This window comes from Liolophura sinensis, chromosome 3, assembly GCF_032854445.1.
Source record: "Liolophura sinensis isolate JHLJ2023 chromosome 3, CUHK_Ljap_v2, whole genome shotgun sequence".
NCBI classification, from domain to species: Eukaryota; Metazoa; Mollusca; class Polyplacophora; order Chitonida; family Chitonidae; genus Liolophura; species Liolophura sinensis.
Genome location: NC_088297.1, coordinates 23441201 through 23459425, shown reverse-complemented (window position 1 = coordinate 23459425; position 18225 = coordinate 23441201). Strand labels below are relative to the sequence as shown.

The 18225-nt window shown below is 41.8% G+C and overlaps 1 protein-coding gene across 1 annotated transcript; it reads left to right on the top strand.

Annotated features, from left to right (window-relative positions):
- Positions 1-5431: 5431 nt before the first annotated feature.
- LOC135463480 (failed axon connections homolog) lies at positions 5432-17237 on the top strand. Its single transcript, XM_064740738.1, has 6 exons — positions 5432-5561; positions 9209-9347; positions 10406-10602; positions 13050-13246; positions 13390-13506; positions 17131-17237. The coding sequence occupies exons 1-6, from the start codon at positions 5449-5451 to the stop codon at positions 17235-17237; spliced, it is 870 nt and encodes a 289-aa protein (XP_064596808.1). The 5' UTR covers positions 5432-5448.
- Positions 17238-18225: the final 988 nt, after the last annotated feature.

Below are 18225 nucleotides of genomic sequence, written 5' to 3'. Positions count from 1 at the left end.
ATTCATTCATGCTGAAGTCACCCCTGTGTTGGGTAAAGTCCGAAAATACTTAAAACGGTCTGGGCATCTCGACAGTGAACTCGACATAAATCGCCTGGCCAAACTTCAAGATGAACTCTGGCAGGAACTAAAACAGTTGTCGGAGTCTCGCACTTGGAAAGAGACAGAGAAATTGCATCATCTGACTAGGAAACTGTCTGAGCAGTTCACCAGCATGGGGCATGACGTTCACGTTGACGCCACAGATGGCAAGGTATATGTAAGATTTACATATTTGATATTTCTATGTATGAGTTGGGTTGAAAATTGTACTCCAGAATACTTTCATTTATATCGGCCGGATTAATGGATGGAAGAAACCTGTTAGATCCAGTTGAATACATCCATCCACCATCAGGATAGCAATTCGCTGCACCACGTACCTGTCATTTAGATCGTGTAGCTCAACTCTTTCTGGTTTACTGCAAAATCCAGTTGAGGAAAACTTTAGACTGCTGTTACGTTGACCTTGAACCTTTTCTCTTCGCATTATTATTTGTTACTCCACAAAACCTTTAGATTCCAGGCATTTCAGTACTGAGAACATTTACGTAATGTATTTTGTTTCAATCGCACGCCAATCTCTAATTCGTAATGCATATTCATGAGTGATATTTGTGTTTGATCTGACCCTCAGCCCTCCGAGAAAGAGAAACGACCTAGCCCGTCCGCCGCAGACGCGTCTTACACTGAAATAGAGCCAGTTGTCGACGGACCGGAAATTTGGGAACCCAAAGGGCGCCGTGCAAAAAAGAAGTTGGCCAAGAAGCGAAAGAAAGAGAAAAACTGACCACGAGGAAGCATCAGTGCCATTTTCCTATTGTTGTTTCTTTATTCAGTCAAATGACACATTTGTTACTTCATACGCACTTGCTTTTGCCACACACTTGTTTGTCCAGCTATTGGTTATGTCCATCTAGATCTAGTTTTGATGCTGTATGCTAGAATATGTTTTCAGTGTTTCTTCGACAGGCTCAGTGTGCACCAGAGACTACAGACAAACTACCTGTGAGCCCCAGAGAGCCTGCTTGCATAACACTGTAGTCCGCACCGCCTGTGTAACATCTTGCTGCCAGGTGCTATTTCTCGTATTCCCCAAAAAGCTGTGTTATTTTTTCAGCTTAAGACAGGTCTGCAGCTATACACTTAGTCCCAAAGTAGGATAGATTTCTAGTTCCTTATCTAGAGCATCAGGCATTGGTGTTGAAAAGGTCGTGCAAGCACGTTATTTAGTGACAAGCCATTTGTATATTTCCTTTCTTTGAAGACAACTTCAAAAAACTGGGTTTTTCAGCCCCAGAACACAATTTTCGCCGCATTGTTACTCTTGATGGACTGTGTAATATTGTTTAGTCCCATAGAACTTTCTCCTTACGGTAACTCATTTAATCAAGCATGTCATTCTCAGAGAGTTGCGTGTGCATATCCTCCACTAATTAAAATACATTTTTGCTTTATACACGATAATGCTAATTACGACAGCTATAACACATTGTGCCTTCTAGAAAACTTATTTTCAAGGATTTTGTGCCTTTTTACGCTGCTGTTTTCTCTTTGTACACTGATACATATAGATTTTTGTTTTCAGTGATACACTTCAGTTTATCATTTGTACTGTTTTTTTACATCAGTTTTCCTCTCCTTTTTTTTGTTGTGCTCACATATGCGCTTAATGATTTGGTCTCTCCTTTTACTTATGAAGGTAAGGTTTTATTCTGCATCCTTAGCTGAAAGGTCTGGTAAAAGATTTGCTTAGGTGAATGGGCAGTGTTTCCATACACACGTGTTACATGCTAGATGCATTTGGCTGAACTTGGTAACCTCTAATTGTAATTATTGTTCAGAAATTACGATCACTTGGTGGTAATACCACAAGGCGTTGAGACTTACGCAAAAAGAAGTGGTTTACAAAAGAAAAAATTCAAAAGAAATTTATGAAACGGTTGTTGACGGATGGAAGTTTTATGGACGTGGGTGTAAGCTATTTCTCACTCTGTATTGCTTCATGCTCAAATCACAATGCTTTATGGTGATTGTGTCTCTTTTTGTATTTACATGATACTGCAATGTCATTTTCTCAAAGAAATAAAACTATTTTCCTACCTTACAACTTTCGTTCAAATATTTTTTTTTCATCGAATTCTACCAAAGGAAGAATTATCGTTTTACCTTAAGAAAGGGTGGTCTGTGAAACAAACAAGGCTGTTTAGCTTAGTGTAATGATTGTTGGAAGTTCAACAGAAAACTGTGGTAACGTTCCTTTCAGTAATATATATGAAGTAGAACATGTGTCGAAGCAGTCATTCGTATACCAGCGCTCAACCAAGATGACCGCTCTAGGTCAATAATCACTAGGCCAGTTCACAAACGGACAAACCACTGTGAAAATATATACAGCACTAAATTAGGACGGGATCCTGCAAAGAGAAGCAGTCACCGGTTTTATGATGTTGGAAAGGCCAGGCGCATAAGTGAAATCAGTGTTCAAATGGTTTGTAAATCTAGGCCTATATGACGAACAAAATGTGCATCTCGTTTGCTGTTTGATTGTAGCTGTTCATATATCTAACGCGGCGATCAAGTTAACACAACGAATATACATTGCCTAGCCCCAGATTGAGGGGAAACAAGTAGCAGCACGGCGACATCACACGCGCATGAGGTGCATTTATTTGATAGATACCAGTGATACAGTCTGTTCATTCAGAAGAGCACTGGAGCTATATGTAATACCAGACAATTATTATCGCTTCACCCCATCGGTAGCCCCCCTTGTTTTAAACATCAGTATTCTCTGACACTGTGAGGACTTTCATGCTTAGTGTGTGGCCAACCTCAGAGAAGCAATCATGCAGGGCAGTTCACTTAGCTCTTTTTGCCGCTATATGGTTGGAACTGGCTGTACTTGAAGCGGGTAACAAACATGAGGTCAGTCATGTTGCCAAGCCTTTGTGACATGTCTCCGGCAAGAAAGCAGTGCTTAAAGCATCTTTGAAAGAGATTCACATGCGTGGCGTGTCATCTCCCTTACAGATGGATGGAAATGTCATGCGGGGTGACTGGAGAGGACTGGAGCAAGCGGCCCATTTTCAAGGACGACAGGGCGTCAAAATGTATGCTCATGAAATTTTTTACAGCTCAGGGTGGCGTTTCTCGAAAGAGACTTAGGACGGTCGTAGACTTAGGCCCGTCTTAAGTCATAAAATTTACGACGTCACCGTTTCTCAAAACAAATTTAAACCCTTGACAGGTCGCAGATTTTGCACTCACGATGATGTGTTGTAGATCGGTCGTAACAAAGAGAAAGCCTACAAATATGTCGGCAAATGTGGCCCACAGACGCTGCTGTAAGTACCTGTCAAAACATGTACGTCTCAATAACCCGCTACAGAAAATGGACCAGAGAAGTATTCGCGCGAGTAGCCACCTTTCGTCAAATCTGACATGTATGTTGTTATCTCTGAGTCAGTTCAGGAGCATTTTATTTTTCACCTTTTTTCGTTGAAGAACTCCAGTTCTTGTCTCAAACTAGGTCGGTGGTAGGTCGGTGAAGCTACACCCACCGGAGTGATTTAAGACGTTCTTTGAGAGATCGACGAGGTAACAAACATTAATCCATCGCCGTCGTTAGTTAAGACGCTTCTGAGAAAGAGCCCCCGGAAATCTTGCCAATGTCCCGTTTTCGATGGGCATACCTTTGTTCGGCCATATCCAGCACCCTTTGCGGTGTACGCTTCTGGGTATCCATCTTGGAGGATACCACTAAGGCCATAACTAGCTATTACACTGGGTTATAGTAACTCTTCTGCTGTTGTCAAACGCGGCTATAACAGGAAAAGTGGAGCAAAGTTCCTTCACTTTGTCAAAACTGTCCTGTAACTGTTGTATCCCGTGTATTGTTTGACGATTCCGATCTACCTCACAAGTTATCACTGAAAAACCTGCAGTTTTTTAATTTTAAAATGAGTGTAATTCTGTTTTGTTGAGCTTTGGACATCCACAGTATCAGCTATGCGTCGTCTGCAGGACTCTACCAATCAGGATTTACTCACGAAACAGGTCTGCTTCTCGGATAACCTTTAAAGGTAAATTATTGCTATATGGTGCCATTTATATTTTGTAAAATAAAGCGTTTTGCCCGGGAAATTTTCAGACTACTTATGACCATTATAAGATTTTGGTCACAATACTTGTAATCTGATTGCAGGCTTTGTGTTGCATGCTGTTTATCTTCTGGCACCACTTTTTCAGACCGCGTCGGTGGCTTATGGTTAGAGCTTTCGCCTCTGGTGACCCTGGGATCAAACTCGGGTCGGGTCATACCAAAGACTTTAAAAATGATACTTACTGCTGCCTCGCTTGGCCTGTTTGGTGTCTTCCGCATGATGCTTCAATGGCTGCATGCATGGACTCGCACTGCTACAAAGAGAAACAGTATATGTACACGCACCTGATGGCTCCTTGTGGTCATAATTGAAAGATTAAGTACGATGTTTAACCCCAAGCATGCACACGCATACTGTTTATTTCCCGTTCCACGAGAAATCATACATATATGTATAGTGTCAGTATACTTGGTTGTGAAAAGGGCTCACATGTAGTTTCAGTCTAAATAAGATAAAAGAGTCAAATAAGTCCATCTAAATGCTGTTAATGTCACATATGAGAAGGGTTAATCATGTATTTGTTGTGCTTGGGTTTTCCTTTTATTTGGAGAGGAGCGGCAATTGTATCTAATAAGGCCTACATATTTCCTGGTCACCATATGGCGGTGATACTACACAGTGGCATGTAGCCATAATCATACATTCATCCGGATGCTTGATGTACTCATATCTGGTCATTTGAACGGACGGCGACATTATCATCATAACAACCTAACGAGGTTGTCAGACCATGACGGAGGGCTGCGAACAGCTGAATGAGGCAGACCGGTTTTGTGAGAGACCGCAAGACGTTGCACTTTGACCTACATATGCACAGCTGAGTTTTCGTTGTAACGTCACTTGTGCGATCCAATCCAACGACCTAGATATGGGGTCAGAAAACTAGTCAGTCTGGATTGGCTGCTATCAAAAATCTGTGGTGTGTGTGACCGCCATTTTTTCGGAGACTAGGCGGAATAAGCTCACGTCCAGTTGCATTAGCGCCACGTAAGAGTTAATTCCCTTATATGTTACTTTCAATATGGCTGAGGAAAAGCTTGCGAGTCGCTTTGTGGTGTAGGCCCTACTGTTGGCGAGTCCGAGGACTCTCCGTTTATAATGAATCAGACAGCGTAATCGTGCACAGCGCGCTTTGCAGCTGACTTGAGGAGGCTTACTGGGTGTGTGGAGGAGAGAACCACAAGCCTTAACTCCGCTCTCTCCGGGATCGACACTCGTTCTGATCACCCTGTAACCCGCCGCGATGGATCTGAACTGGGCACTGGACCACCTGTATCAGTATCCATGGTTACCAGTCGCTACTGGATTATTGATCGTCTTTGTCGGCTTGATTGCGATCCAGAGACTTCTCGCAAGGTAAGATCTGGGATCAGGTAGATTTGGGATCAGGTAAGAGCTGGAATCTGGTAAGATCTAAGACACGGCAAGCTCTGCATGGGATCCGATAAGCTCTGTCTGGTATCCGGTAAGCTCTGTCTGGAATCCAGTAAGATCTGGGACACGACAGGCTCTGCTTGGGATCCGATAAGCTCTGCCTGGAATCCGGTAAGCTCTGCCTGGGAACCGGTAAGATCTTGATTGCGGAAAGATCAAGTGAGACTTAGACCGGGTGAGATCTACTGTAATGTCCGGCCGTGTATGCTAGACTAGAATATATTCCTTGCAATGTGTTTAAATCAGTTAAGAAACATTAATTTTTCACACAAAATCAACAGGTACATTTAAAGGGACGACCCTGAGAGCCACTTGTTTGGCTGGTATGAAACCTGAGTGGAGAAAAAAATCATCGCCATAGTAGGCGTTTGACGGGTTTTCACTCATTTACATATGTAAAGAGCCACTGACTGAAAAGATTGTATACAAAGCACTCAGGCTAAACGTAAATGTGACTGTATATGCTGAACCGAAGCTAAAGGCGTCAAATCCTGTTCGATTCCCATCGTGAACAGCCGAGCTTTTCTTTCAAGCAATTCTTTTCGACAGCAAGCTAGGAAAGTGATATAAACCTTTCCTGTATCTGCTTGAATACATATATACAGCCTACCCAGCTCATTCTGCCTCCCCCTCCGGCCGTACGTTGAAAAATCTGTCAACAACCTGCGGATGGTCATGGGTTACTCGTGCCTGTGCCCGGTTTCCTCTCACCATAATGTTGGCCTCCATCGTATAAGCGAGCTATTCTTAAGTACGATGTATATCTTCAATAAAATAAATCAGTAAATATGCACTCTGTCTTATGAATAGCATGCAACAGCTGGAAAAGAGTGGTTTGTGGCCAGGCGGACTATTATGCATTACAGAAAACCTTCAGGGTATTCAAATGTGACGTTTGTCAGGAAATGTGCAGATCTGTACATGACAATTTTTGGCCCTATTTTACAAAGTATTTTATGAAAATAACACTCAGATATAATATATCAAATAAGACACACTTATTAAATTCTTTTAACTGTGTTATGAGCTAGAACATGCAGAGCCTTTTAAAAGTTCTCAATTAACCACCCAATGTGCGTCACGAAACACGTCTGTTATGCATTTCTGAGCTCCGTGTCCACAGTTTGGAGAATTTCTGACAATGACAGTGTTAACTCAGCCATTCAAAGTTCACTGTTTATGTCCTTTGCTAGTCTTAAGTCGTTCAATGATATACACTGTGATTTAAAGAAACAAAGAAAAGATCAGGGAAATTTCAAGATAAAATCACGAACACATGAGGATTGCTACACATAATAATTTATAAAATTAATGTATATTAGAAATTAAAAGGCATGTGCAATTTTTAGACCATGACATTGTTTTAGCACACGATTAGGTTAGTCGTAGTCTCTGATCAATTTTTATGTTCTGCATATTCTCTGTTTCATCGGGATTACTTTGAGCGTTATTTTTATTCTAAACAAAGAAAGGCCTTGCAACAACCTGTGGATGGTCATGTGTTTCCCCTGGCTCTGTCCGGTTTCTTCCTACCATAATGCTGGTCGCCGTTGTCTCGTATGACTGAAATATTCTTATGTACAGCGTAAAACACTAATGCAATAAATATACAAATAAATACATTATGTAACCATTAATGGACGCGATCGCTTTACATTTCCCGCCTAATATATAAATCCGCTGTAGCTAACTTTTATGAAACCACATCATTTTCTGCTGTTGCGATGTATTGCCTGTGAGCTATGTCTTAGTTTTACTATACAACTATAAAAAGCCAGTGGCGTTGTCCAGAAAAGAACAATAGACTCCACTATTACTCAATTATTTAGGCAGACCTAAATTCCCATTTCCTACATGGGTTATAGCGGACCTACGCAACATGTACACGTGTTGTCCATAAATTGGAAATTTGCTGATGTCCAGGGTGTCGCATATCGTCAGGGATGCGAGCACCTCCACTGTCTTTGGGTTATATTTTTTCGATGACTCACTGGAACAATAGATTTCATTCACGGAATGCCTCACACATTGAGTACACCCACATGCAACATGCATGTGGAAACTGAGACATCAAGTTTATGAGGCTCCCTGCGTGGAAGTTTGTACATCACGAGCGTATACGTCACGAGCGCTTGGTAGTTGACTACATACGTTACGAGCGCTTGGTGGTTGAGTGCATACGTCACGAGCGCTTGGTGTTTGACTGCACACTTCACGAGCGCCCGATGACTGACTGTACGTCATGAGCACCTGATGTCTGCACACGTCATGAGCGCACGATGACTGACTACATACGTCACGAGCGCTTAGTAGTTGTCTACATACGTCACGAGCGCTTGCTGGTTGACTGCATACTTCACGAGCGCCCGATGACTGACTGTACGTCATGAGCACCTGATGTCTGCACACGTCATGAGCGCACGATGACTGACTGCATACGTCACGAGCGCTTAGTAGTTGTCTACATACGTCACGAGCGCTTGCTGGTTGACTGCATACTTCACGAGCACCCGGTGACTGACAGTACACCATGAGCACCTGATGTCTGCATAAAACATAAGCGCCTGCATACATCACTCGCCCCTGATGATTGCATACATCAAAAGCGCCTCATGTCTGCATACGTCACGGGCGCATGATGTCTGGTTACGTCACGAGCACCTGATGACTGACTGACTGCATACGTCACTAGCGCTGGTTTAGTGATTGCATATGTCACGAGCGATGGCTTAGTGACTGCATAGGTCACGAACGATGGATTACTGACTACACAAAGCCATAGGGGCTGACTCCACACTGCCAGTTTTGAATCAAAACCGACAACCTCATTAATATATTCAGGAATGGAAAATGTAAGTTCAAATTGTGAAGAATTGCCTTAAAATAACAAAGTTGTCCGAATTTGAACTCTCAAGATCCGAATACCTGTCTCTGACAATGTTTTATCATGTTTCTTTTTGGTTTAATTATAAACCGGTTACGTGAAATTGACGTCAGGGTGTATGTTGGTTGTCATGGATAATTATCTCTGTCGTCCTATATCTGTGTGACCTACCTGCCTTTCCATTTAAATGTACTATATCTTGGACTTTGCACTGTACAATGTGCCTTCCGAATATCTGTATTGTTGCTTTTGTGTCTTGCAGAGAACAATTCCACGGTGTTTTCAGGCATCCAATAAATATTGTCATCGAAACCGATGTAAGATCAGCGCTACCCCATAGTTACGACTCCACATAAGTCATAAAGGCAAAGCAACCTTACTCTCGACTTTTAAACGACCTGTCAATATAAGGATACCTGGCGCTGGTTGACTGTCTTGCGCTAATATCACTGGTTGATTGATTGTCTTACGTCACAATGGCTGGTTGACTGATTATTTTACGTCACTTTTGCCAGGCGACTGATTGTCTTACGTCACGAGAGCTGGTTGACTGGTTATCGTACGTCAATAGAGCTGGTTGACTGGTTGCCTTACGTCACGAACGCCTGACCCTGCGTAACTCTCACCCTGAATAACTGGATCATATAACAATACTGTATTACCACATGAATGGCTTTTTTTTCAGTGGGTCTGATTTCTGTCCAGAAGATGTCCCGAATACCGTTATCCTGTACCAGTTCCAAAGAGGCCCCTATGCCCCCAGCTTTTCCCCTTACTGCCTCAAACTGGAAACTTACCTGAGGATGGCCAACATACCTTACCAGGTAATGCAGTCACCACCCCCACCCCCAGACAATGCTCCGACAACTGTATCTCAAAATACGCAACAAGTTTTGTATAGTCAGTCTAATTTTGAATGATCTTCCAAATTTCACTTTACGCCTTTTTACCACAATAAATACATTAATTCCGTATTTTATCATTAAGGTAAATATATGCAGATGAGATAATTGACAAGGTGCAATGGGGTACTCCGACGAGCTTACACAAATGGTTCTAAATTGCACTGAAAACATATCGTCATCGGTTGCAGCGTTGCACTTTTGTGTGCCGCCTAAGTGTTTCATAAGCTGACGTACTGCAGGGCAGAACAGAGGAGTACAGAGCATTGAACCGCTTTGTTAAATACGGCAAGGAGTTTTATATGTTTCTCATTGCCTTCCAGTGACCTTCAAAGTATGTGCACATGTACATACTTATAGGCTACCTACACTCAAGACCATTAGTATTCTTAACAAGTGTAACTCTAGACAATTGACGTCTAATAAATTGCAGTTAACATCACTGTCTCTTTTTTTTACCAAAATATGGTTAAGCCATACTGCTAGGGGTCGTGTAATTTGCCCTGAACATGAAAGGTTAGAATAAAACCTAACTGAGGTAAATTGACGTAAACTGAGGCCGTATTTCATCGGTTACGTGTTTTGTCAACTATAACCCTGTCTTCGCTGCTCTGGTTTTACTCTCTGTGCTGTACGTCTATCACACTGTCATCGGTGCTCTGATTTTAATCTCTATGCTGTACGTCTATCACACTGTCGTCGCTGTTCTGGTTTTATTCTCTATGCTGTAAGTCTTTAATTCTATCTCTGCTAGAGTGTGCCTTTCACTGTGCACTTGAGAGTGACAGTCTTTAGTTACTGAAGATTCAACATGGTTGCAAGTGCGAGTCACCTATTCGCATCAATTTACTTCACATCTGTTATAGGTAAGCCTGGCCTATTAAATTAATCAGACATCCCTGAGAAGGATGTTAAACAAAACTGAAATGAATAAACAATTGTTTTTCATCATACGTATATTTGTTGCTTGCTCTACACAGAATGTTCACGGTATGAAGAAATCGAGTAAAGGGAAGATTCCCTGGATTCGCTATAACGGCGTTTCCAAGGCGGACAGTCAGTTCTGCATCGACTTCCTGAACAAGAAATTTGATGTCGACCTCAATTTCCGTCTAGATCGAGCCAATCAGGCCGTTGCACGGGCATTTTCAAAACTTTTGGAAGAATCGTTGACGTGGTAAGTGTGTAAGATGGTATCGTATTTTGAACTGTTTATGTAGTTCACAGGAAAGTCCACACAAAGTGTCCGCTTCACAAGATAGTGCCTTTCTGGGAATCTGCATGATATATGTTCATTTATTCATTTATTTTAAGTCGTACTCAAGAATATTTCACTTATTCGACGGCTGACACATTAAGTTGGGAGGAAATCGAACAAAGTACGGCCAGAGAGGAAACCCACATAGGATGGACTTGAACTCATAACGACCACACTGTACATTGAGTCAGTGTGCTGCGCTGGTACGCTCCCATTTCGTTTGGAATTTGGAAGAGTTCACTGAGTGAGATGCACCACTCTCTATCACGAGTCACCTCAAATGGTGGATCAATCCCGGCCTTGGACAAGGAATTTCTGACGGATAGACGGATATAACTTAATCCAGCTTCACAACAGATTTAAAATTTCTAAACTGATCTGAAAAGCTTAACACAATCGTTTTATTATTTTAAAACCATTCGGACGACATTTAAATATCCCTTAATGAAATAGATGTATCTATGCGTCGAAACAGACATTCGTAAACCAGTCGTCAACCAAAAAGGACGTTTCAGGTCAATAATCGCAAGGCCATTTCCCTATAACAGGGTTTAACACAAACCACCAAAGAACTAAGAAAGTATATAAAGTAAGAAAATAGGACGGAATCATGGAAAGAGAAGCAGTCAACAGTTTTCAATGATGTTGGAAAGACGCAAGGCATGTTCTAGGAGAGAATGTTATAATGTGATGCTAAATGTGATGACAACACAGTATTTTGAGTAATATTCTAGACGAGTGACTTTAAGTAAATTGTAATTAACAACCCTGCGTTTTTAACCAGATTCTGCTTGAGCCGTGATGCTAGTGGGCGTGTAGATTGCTACTATTTATGCATATATATGAATAGTTCAAATAAAACTCTGCCTGAGGTAAAGTGACAGGAGGTCGCGTTTCATCGATTACGTGTGACCGTTTGCCAACTATCACACTGTGGTCACTGCTCTTGGTTTTACTTGTACGTCTGTAATGATTTTATACAACTCAGACTGATAATAGAGCACTGGCTATATATCTCAGACTGAAAATACAGCGCTGACTATACAACTCAGACTGATAAGAGCACTGACTATACATCTCAGACGAATAGTAGAGCGCTGACTATACAACTCAGACTGACAATAGAGCGCTGACTATACAACTCAGACTGATAATAGAGCGCTGACTGTACAACTCAGACTGATAATAGAGCGCTGACTATACAACTCAGACTGACAATAGGTCGCTGACTATACAACTCAGACTGATAAGAGCACTGACTATACGTCTCAGACCAATAATAGAGCGCTGAGTATACAACTCAGACTGATAATAGAGCGCTGACTGTACAACTCAGACTGACAATAGATCGCTGACTATACAACTCAGCCTGATAATAGAGCGCTGACTATAAAACACAGACCAATAACAGAGCACTAACTATACAACTCAGACAGACAACAGATCTCTGACTATACAACTCAGCCTGAAAATAGAGCGCTGACTATACAACTCAGACTGATAATAGAGCACTGACTATAAAACTCAGCCTGACAATACAGCGCTGACTATACAACTCAAACTGAAAATAGAACACTCATTATACAACTCAGCCTGACAATAGAGCGCTAACTATACAACTCAAACTGATAATACAGCACTGGCTATAAAATCAGACTAATGGATTGCTGACTATACAACTCAGACTGATAATAGAGCACTGACTATAAAATTCAGCCTGACAATAGAGCGCTGTCTATACAACTCGCACTGATAATAGAGCACTGACTATACAACTCACACTGATAACAGAGCGCTGACTATACAACTCACACTGATAATAGAGCGCTAACTATACAACTCACACTGATAATAGAGCGCTGACTATACAACTCACACTGATAATAGAGCACTGGCAATAGAATCAGACTGACAATAAAGCGTTGACTATAGAATCAGACTGACAAAGCGTTGACTGTACAACTCAGACTGATAATAGAGCACTGGCTATGCAGCTCAGACTGACAATAGAGCACTGGCTTTGTTATTCAGATTGATAATAGAGCACTGGCTATAGAATTCAAACTGATAATGGAGCGCTGGCTATACAACTCAGACTGACAATAGAGCACTGGCTATATTTTTCAGACTGATAATAGAGCGATGGCTATACATCTCAGACTGACAATAGAGCACTGGCTATATTATTCAGACTTAAAATAAAGCGCTGGCTATACATCTCAGACTGACAATAGAGCACTGGCTATATTATTCAGACTGATAATAGCACTGGCTAAATTAATCAGATTGGTAATAGAGCGCTGACAACACAACCCAGACCGACACTCAAATCTAACTTTAATCACAATTTCTCCTCTACACCGCAGGTACATGATAATAGAGCGCTGGCTATACAACCAGGACAAGCCCTGGATGTCTGAGGCGGGGATTCCCCGCCTCGTGCGATGGTTCATAGGGCGTAAGGTGCGGACGGCGGCGTATTATCAAGGCATGGGCAGACATACGCGAGAAGAGCTCCATGACGTCATGAGGAAGGATATTGAGGCCTTGTCGGCTTTTCTTGGTAACATTCTATGACTTCTTTTAGTATTTTTTATTTTATTGATTGGAGTTGTCGTTTTCCTTCGTGACAGTTAGCTGTTATACATTCAAATCTATGCTCCTGAAAATAATTTTACTGTCTGTTACTTTGTGGTTTTAATGCAGGGTCAAAGAAGTTTCTTATGGGCTACCAGCCGTCAGAAGTGGACTGTATCGCGTTTAGCCTGATAACTCAGCTGACAGTCAACATGTCGGGGTCGATAGCTGACGTTTTCATCACAGGTGAGAAGTATACAATCGTCTGTTGTAGTTCTTTTGAAATGTGGGCTTTTACGTCCCAGCCAAACAAACCGCGCATGTAAAAGGGGAAAACGGAATGTCTATGATTTCCGTAAGGTAGAAATTACGAGTAACATTCCTTAAAAAAAGGTTTCTTACTTTAGAATGTAAGTGTGTATGCTTGAGGTTTTACGTCGTACGTAACATTTCTGCAGTCATGTGAAAACGAGGAGTCATTAGGAGTGTGTACATATTCATATACACATACAGTATGCGAGCCCATACTGCCTCTTGTCTTAGGAATGTAACTCTATGAGTTCTGATCTCGCCTTAGGAATGTACGGTTGTCAGTGCTCCTCTTGCCTTAGGAATGTACCGGTAATGAGTGCTGTTTTTGCCTTAGGAATGTATGGTTATTAGTGCTGCTCTTGCCTTAGGAATGTAGGGTTTTGAGTCCTGCTCTTGCCTTAAGAATGTATGGTTATGAGTGCTGTTGTTGCCTTAGGTATGTAGGGTTATGAGTTCTGCTCTTGCCTTAGGAATGTACGGTTATGTGTGCTGTTCCTTCCTTGGGAATGTACGGTTATGAGTGGTGCTCTCGCCTTAAGAATGTACGGTTATGAGTGCTGTTTTTGCCTTAGGAATGTAGGCTTATGAGTGCTGTTGTTGCCTTAGGAATATACGGTTATGAGTGCTGCTCTTGCCTTAGGAATATACGGTTATGAGTGCTGTTCTTGCCTTAGGGATGTACGGTTATGAGTGCTGTTCTTGCCTTAAGAATGTACGCTTATGAGTGGTGCTCTCGCCTTAGGGATGAACGGTTATGAGTGCTGTTTTTGCCTTAGGAATGTACGGTTATGAGTGCTGTTGTTGCCTTAGGAATATACGGTTAGAATTGCAGTTGTTGCCTTAGGAATATACCGTTAGGATTGCTGTTCTTGCCTTAGGAATGTACGGTTAGGAGTGCTGTTCTTGCCTTGGGAATTTAGGGTTATGAGTGCTGCTCCTGCCTTAAGAATGTACCGTTATGAGGGTTGCTGTTGCCTTAAGTATGTACGGTTATGTGTGCTGTTCTTGCCTTAGGAATGTAGGGTTATGAGTGCTGTTCTTGCCTTAGGAATGTATGGTTATGAGTGGTGCTCTTGCCTTAGTAACGTAGGGTTATGAGTGCTGTTCTTGCCTTAGGAATGTAGGGTTTTGAGTGCTGCTCTTGCCTTAAGAATGTAGGGTTATGAGTGCTGTTCTTGCCTTAGGTATGTAGGGTTATGAGTTCTGCTCTTGCCTTAGGAATGTACGGTTATGAGTGTTGTTCCTTCCTTGGGAATGTACGGTTATGAGTGTTGTTCTCGCCTTAAGAATGTACCGTTATGAGGGTTGCTGTTGCCTTAAGTATGTACGGTTATGTGTGCTGTTCTTGCCTAAGGAATGTAGGGTTACGAGTGCTGTTTTTGCCTTAGGAATGTATGGTTATGAGTGCTGCTCTTGCCTTAGTAACGTAGGGTTATGAGTGCTGTTCTTGCCTTAGGAATGTAGGGTTATGAGTGCTGTTGTTGCCTTAGGAATATACGGTTATGAGTGCTGTTCTTGCCTTAGGAATGTAGGGTTATGAGTGCTGTTCTTGCCTAAGGAATGTACTGCTATGAGTGCTGATCTTGCCTTAGGAATGTGCGATAATGAGTGCTGTTCTTGCCTTAGGAATATACGGTTATGAGTGCTGTTGTACTATAGGAATGTTCGGTTATGAGTGCTGCTCTTGCCTTAGGAATGTACAGTTGTGAGTGCTGCTCTTGCCTAAGGAATGTACAGTTATGAGTGCTGTTCTTGCCTTAGGAATGCAAGGTTATAAGTGCTGTTCTTGCCTTAGGAACGTACGGGTATGAGTGCTGTTCTTGCTTTAGGAATGTAGGGTTGCAAGTGCTGCTCTTGCCTTAGAAATGTACGGTTATGAGTGCTGTTCTTGCCTTAAGAATGTAGGGTTATGAGTGCTGCTCTTGCTTTAGGAACTTACGATTATAAGTGCTGTTCTTGCCTTAGGAATGTAGGGTTGTGAGTGCTGTTCTTGCCTTAGGAATGTACGGTTATGAGTGCTGTTCTTTCCTTACAAATGTACGGTTATGAGTGCTGTTCTTGCCTTAGGGATGTACGGTAATGAGTGCTGTTGTTGCCGTAGGAATGTACGGTTATGAGTGCTGTTCTGCCTTAGGAATGTAGGGTTATGAGTGCTGTATTTGCCTTAGGAATGTAGGGTTATGAGTGCTGTTCTTGCCTTAGGAATATACGGTTAGGAGTGCTGTTCTTACCTTAGGAATATACGGTTTGGAGTGCTGTTCTTGCCTTAGAAATGTAGCGTTATGAGTGCTGTTCTTGCCTTAGGAATATACGGTTAGGAGTGCTGTTCTTGCCTTAGGAATGTAGGGTTATGAGTGCTGTTCTTGCCTTAGGAATGTAGGGTTATGAGTGCTGCTCCTGCCTTAAGAATGTACCGTTATGAGGGTTGCTGTTGCCTTAAGTATGTACGGTTATGTGTTTTGTTCTTGCCTAAGGAATGTAGGGTTACGAGTGCTGTTCTTGCCTTAGGAATGTAGGGTTATGAGTGTTGTTCTTGCCTTAGGAATATACGGTTAGGAGTGCTGTTCTTGCCTTAGAAATGTACGGTTAGGAGTGCTGTTCTTGCCTTAGGAATATACGGTTATGAGTGCTGTTCTTGCCTTGGGAATGTAGGGTTATGAGTGCTGTTCTTGCCTTAGGAATGTAGGGTTATGAGTGCTGTTTTTGCCTAAGGAATGTACGGTTATGTGTGCTGTTCTTGCCTTAGGAATGTAGGGTTATGAGTGCTGTTCTTGCCTTAGGAATGTACGGATAGGAGTGCTGTTCTTACCTTAGGAATATACAGTTAGGAGTGCTGTTCTTGCCTTGGGAATGTAGGGTTATGAATGGTGTTCTCGCCTTAAGAATGTACCGTTATGAGGGTTGCTGTTGCCTTAAGTATGTACGGTTATGTTTGCTGTTCTTGCCTTAGGAATGTAGGATTTTGAGTGCTGCTCTTGCCTTAGGAATGTAGGATTATGAGTGCTGATCTTGCCTTTGGAATACACGGTTATGAGTGCTACTCTTGCCTTAGGAATGCACGGTTATGAGTGCTGTTCTTGCCTTAGGAATGTAAGATTTTGAGTGCTGTTCTCGCCTTAGGAATATACGGTGAGGAATGCTGTTCTTTCCTTAGGAATGTAAAATTATGAGTGCTGTTCTTGCCTTAGGAATACACGGTCATGAGTGGTGCTCTTGTCTTAGGAATGTACGGATATGAGTTTATCTTCCTTTTTTCTTAACTTTGCCTAATACACACGAAAGCTTGAAAGTACTAATCTAGCTGAGCTGTCGACTAAAAAGTTCCAACTCTAGAGACGCAATTAGAGCTGGCGAGCTAGATTCACTCTGTCGACCACCAAGAACAAAACATAATGACCTCAAAAAACAAGCCATAGAGCAGTTTCATCGTCCTGAGAGGAAGAGATGCAGTCAGTCGATTCCACATAAATTTGTGTTTCATTAAATGCAAATCTTCAAATATTATCTATTATTTAGTAGCAGGCAAACCATGTGATCCAGAATCCTTTTTTTCCACAGAAAAACACCCTGAATTATTGGACTACTGTGATCGGATGAGGCGCCGATTTTGGCCAGATTGGGAGGAATGCACTACAAGAGGTGGGAAAACCAAAACCACCAAATAGAGGGGAAAATCATGCAACAGCCTCAATTATCTTTCCACTGTTTATTTTCGAGAATTAAGATGTTCTCAAGTATGGGGTGACATGTACCTGAACGCAACAAGTCAGAAATCTAGGCGTTGAAACAGACAACAGACATTTTAATAAAATCTACCATGAACCTAGAACATGAGAAAGTATATAAAGTACGAAAATAGGACGGAATCATACAAAGAGAAGCCGTCAATAGCTTTTCAGTGATGTAGAAAATGCGAAAGGTTGAGTAAAATGAGTATTCAAATCGTGTACCACGCTAGAAAATAAGTTATCGTGTCTATAACGCAAACTAGTAATCAGTTATCATGTCTTTTGGGCAACTAGTTAATGAGTATTGTGCCTATAACTCAACTAAAATGAGTTATCGTGCCTATAGCCCAACTAGTATTGAGTTTATCGTGCCTGTAGCGTAACTAGTAATGAGTCATCGTGCCTATAGCGCAAATAGTAATGAGCCATCGTGCCTATAGGGCAACTGAGATAAATATTTTATTATCGGCAACTTATACAATAACATGGTATACGATTTGAATACTAACTTCACTCATTCGATTCAGGTCATCACTGAAAATGGTTGACTGCTTCTCTTGGCATGAATCTGTGCTAATTCGTGTTGTTTAGTTTTTTTGGTGGTTTGTATTAATGTCTTTTTCGGGGAATTGGCCTTGCGATCATTGACCTGAAACGTCATTTTGGTTGACGGCTGGTATGTGAATGTCTGTTTCGACGCCTAAATTGGACTAGAAAACTTTTACATTCCCATTAGGTTAGTGACGAAAACGGTAAAGTTACATACTCTCAGGAAGGTGGTGCTAAAGCATTGGACAAATTAAAACATCGACTTTACTCGACGGTAGATTAAAGTTGGATACAATTTCCCACAGCTGGACATTAAAGAGAAATCTCCCTTTAGCTGAAGTTTACCATTTGTCTTGTCATATTGCGGTATAAAGTA

Bases quoted from the DNA above. Each gene is read 5' to 3' on its own strand.
- LOC135463480 (XM_064740738.1), top strand. From the start codon at position 5,449: ATGGATCTGAACTGGGCACTGGACCACCTGTATCAGTATCCATGGTTA. The intron at 10,603-13,049 runs GTAAGTGTGTAA...TCTACACCGCAG, and splicing joins TTGGAAGAATCGTTGACGTG to GTACATGATAATAGAGCGCT. The intron at 13,507-17,130 runs GTGAGAAGTATA...TTTTTTCCACAG, and splicing joins AGCTGACGTTTTCATCACAG to AAAAACACCCTGAATTATTG.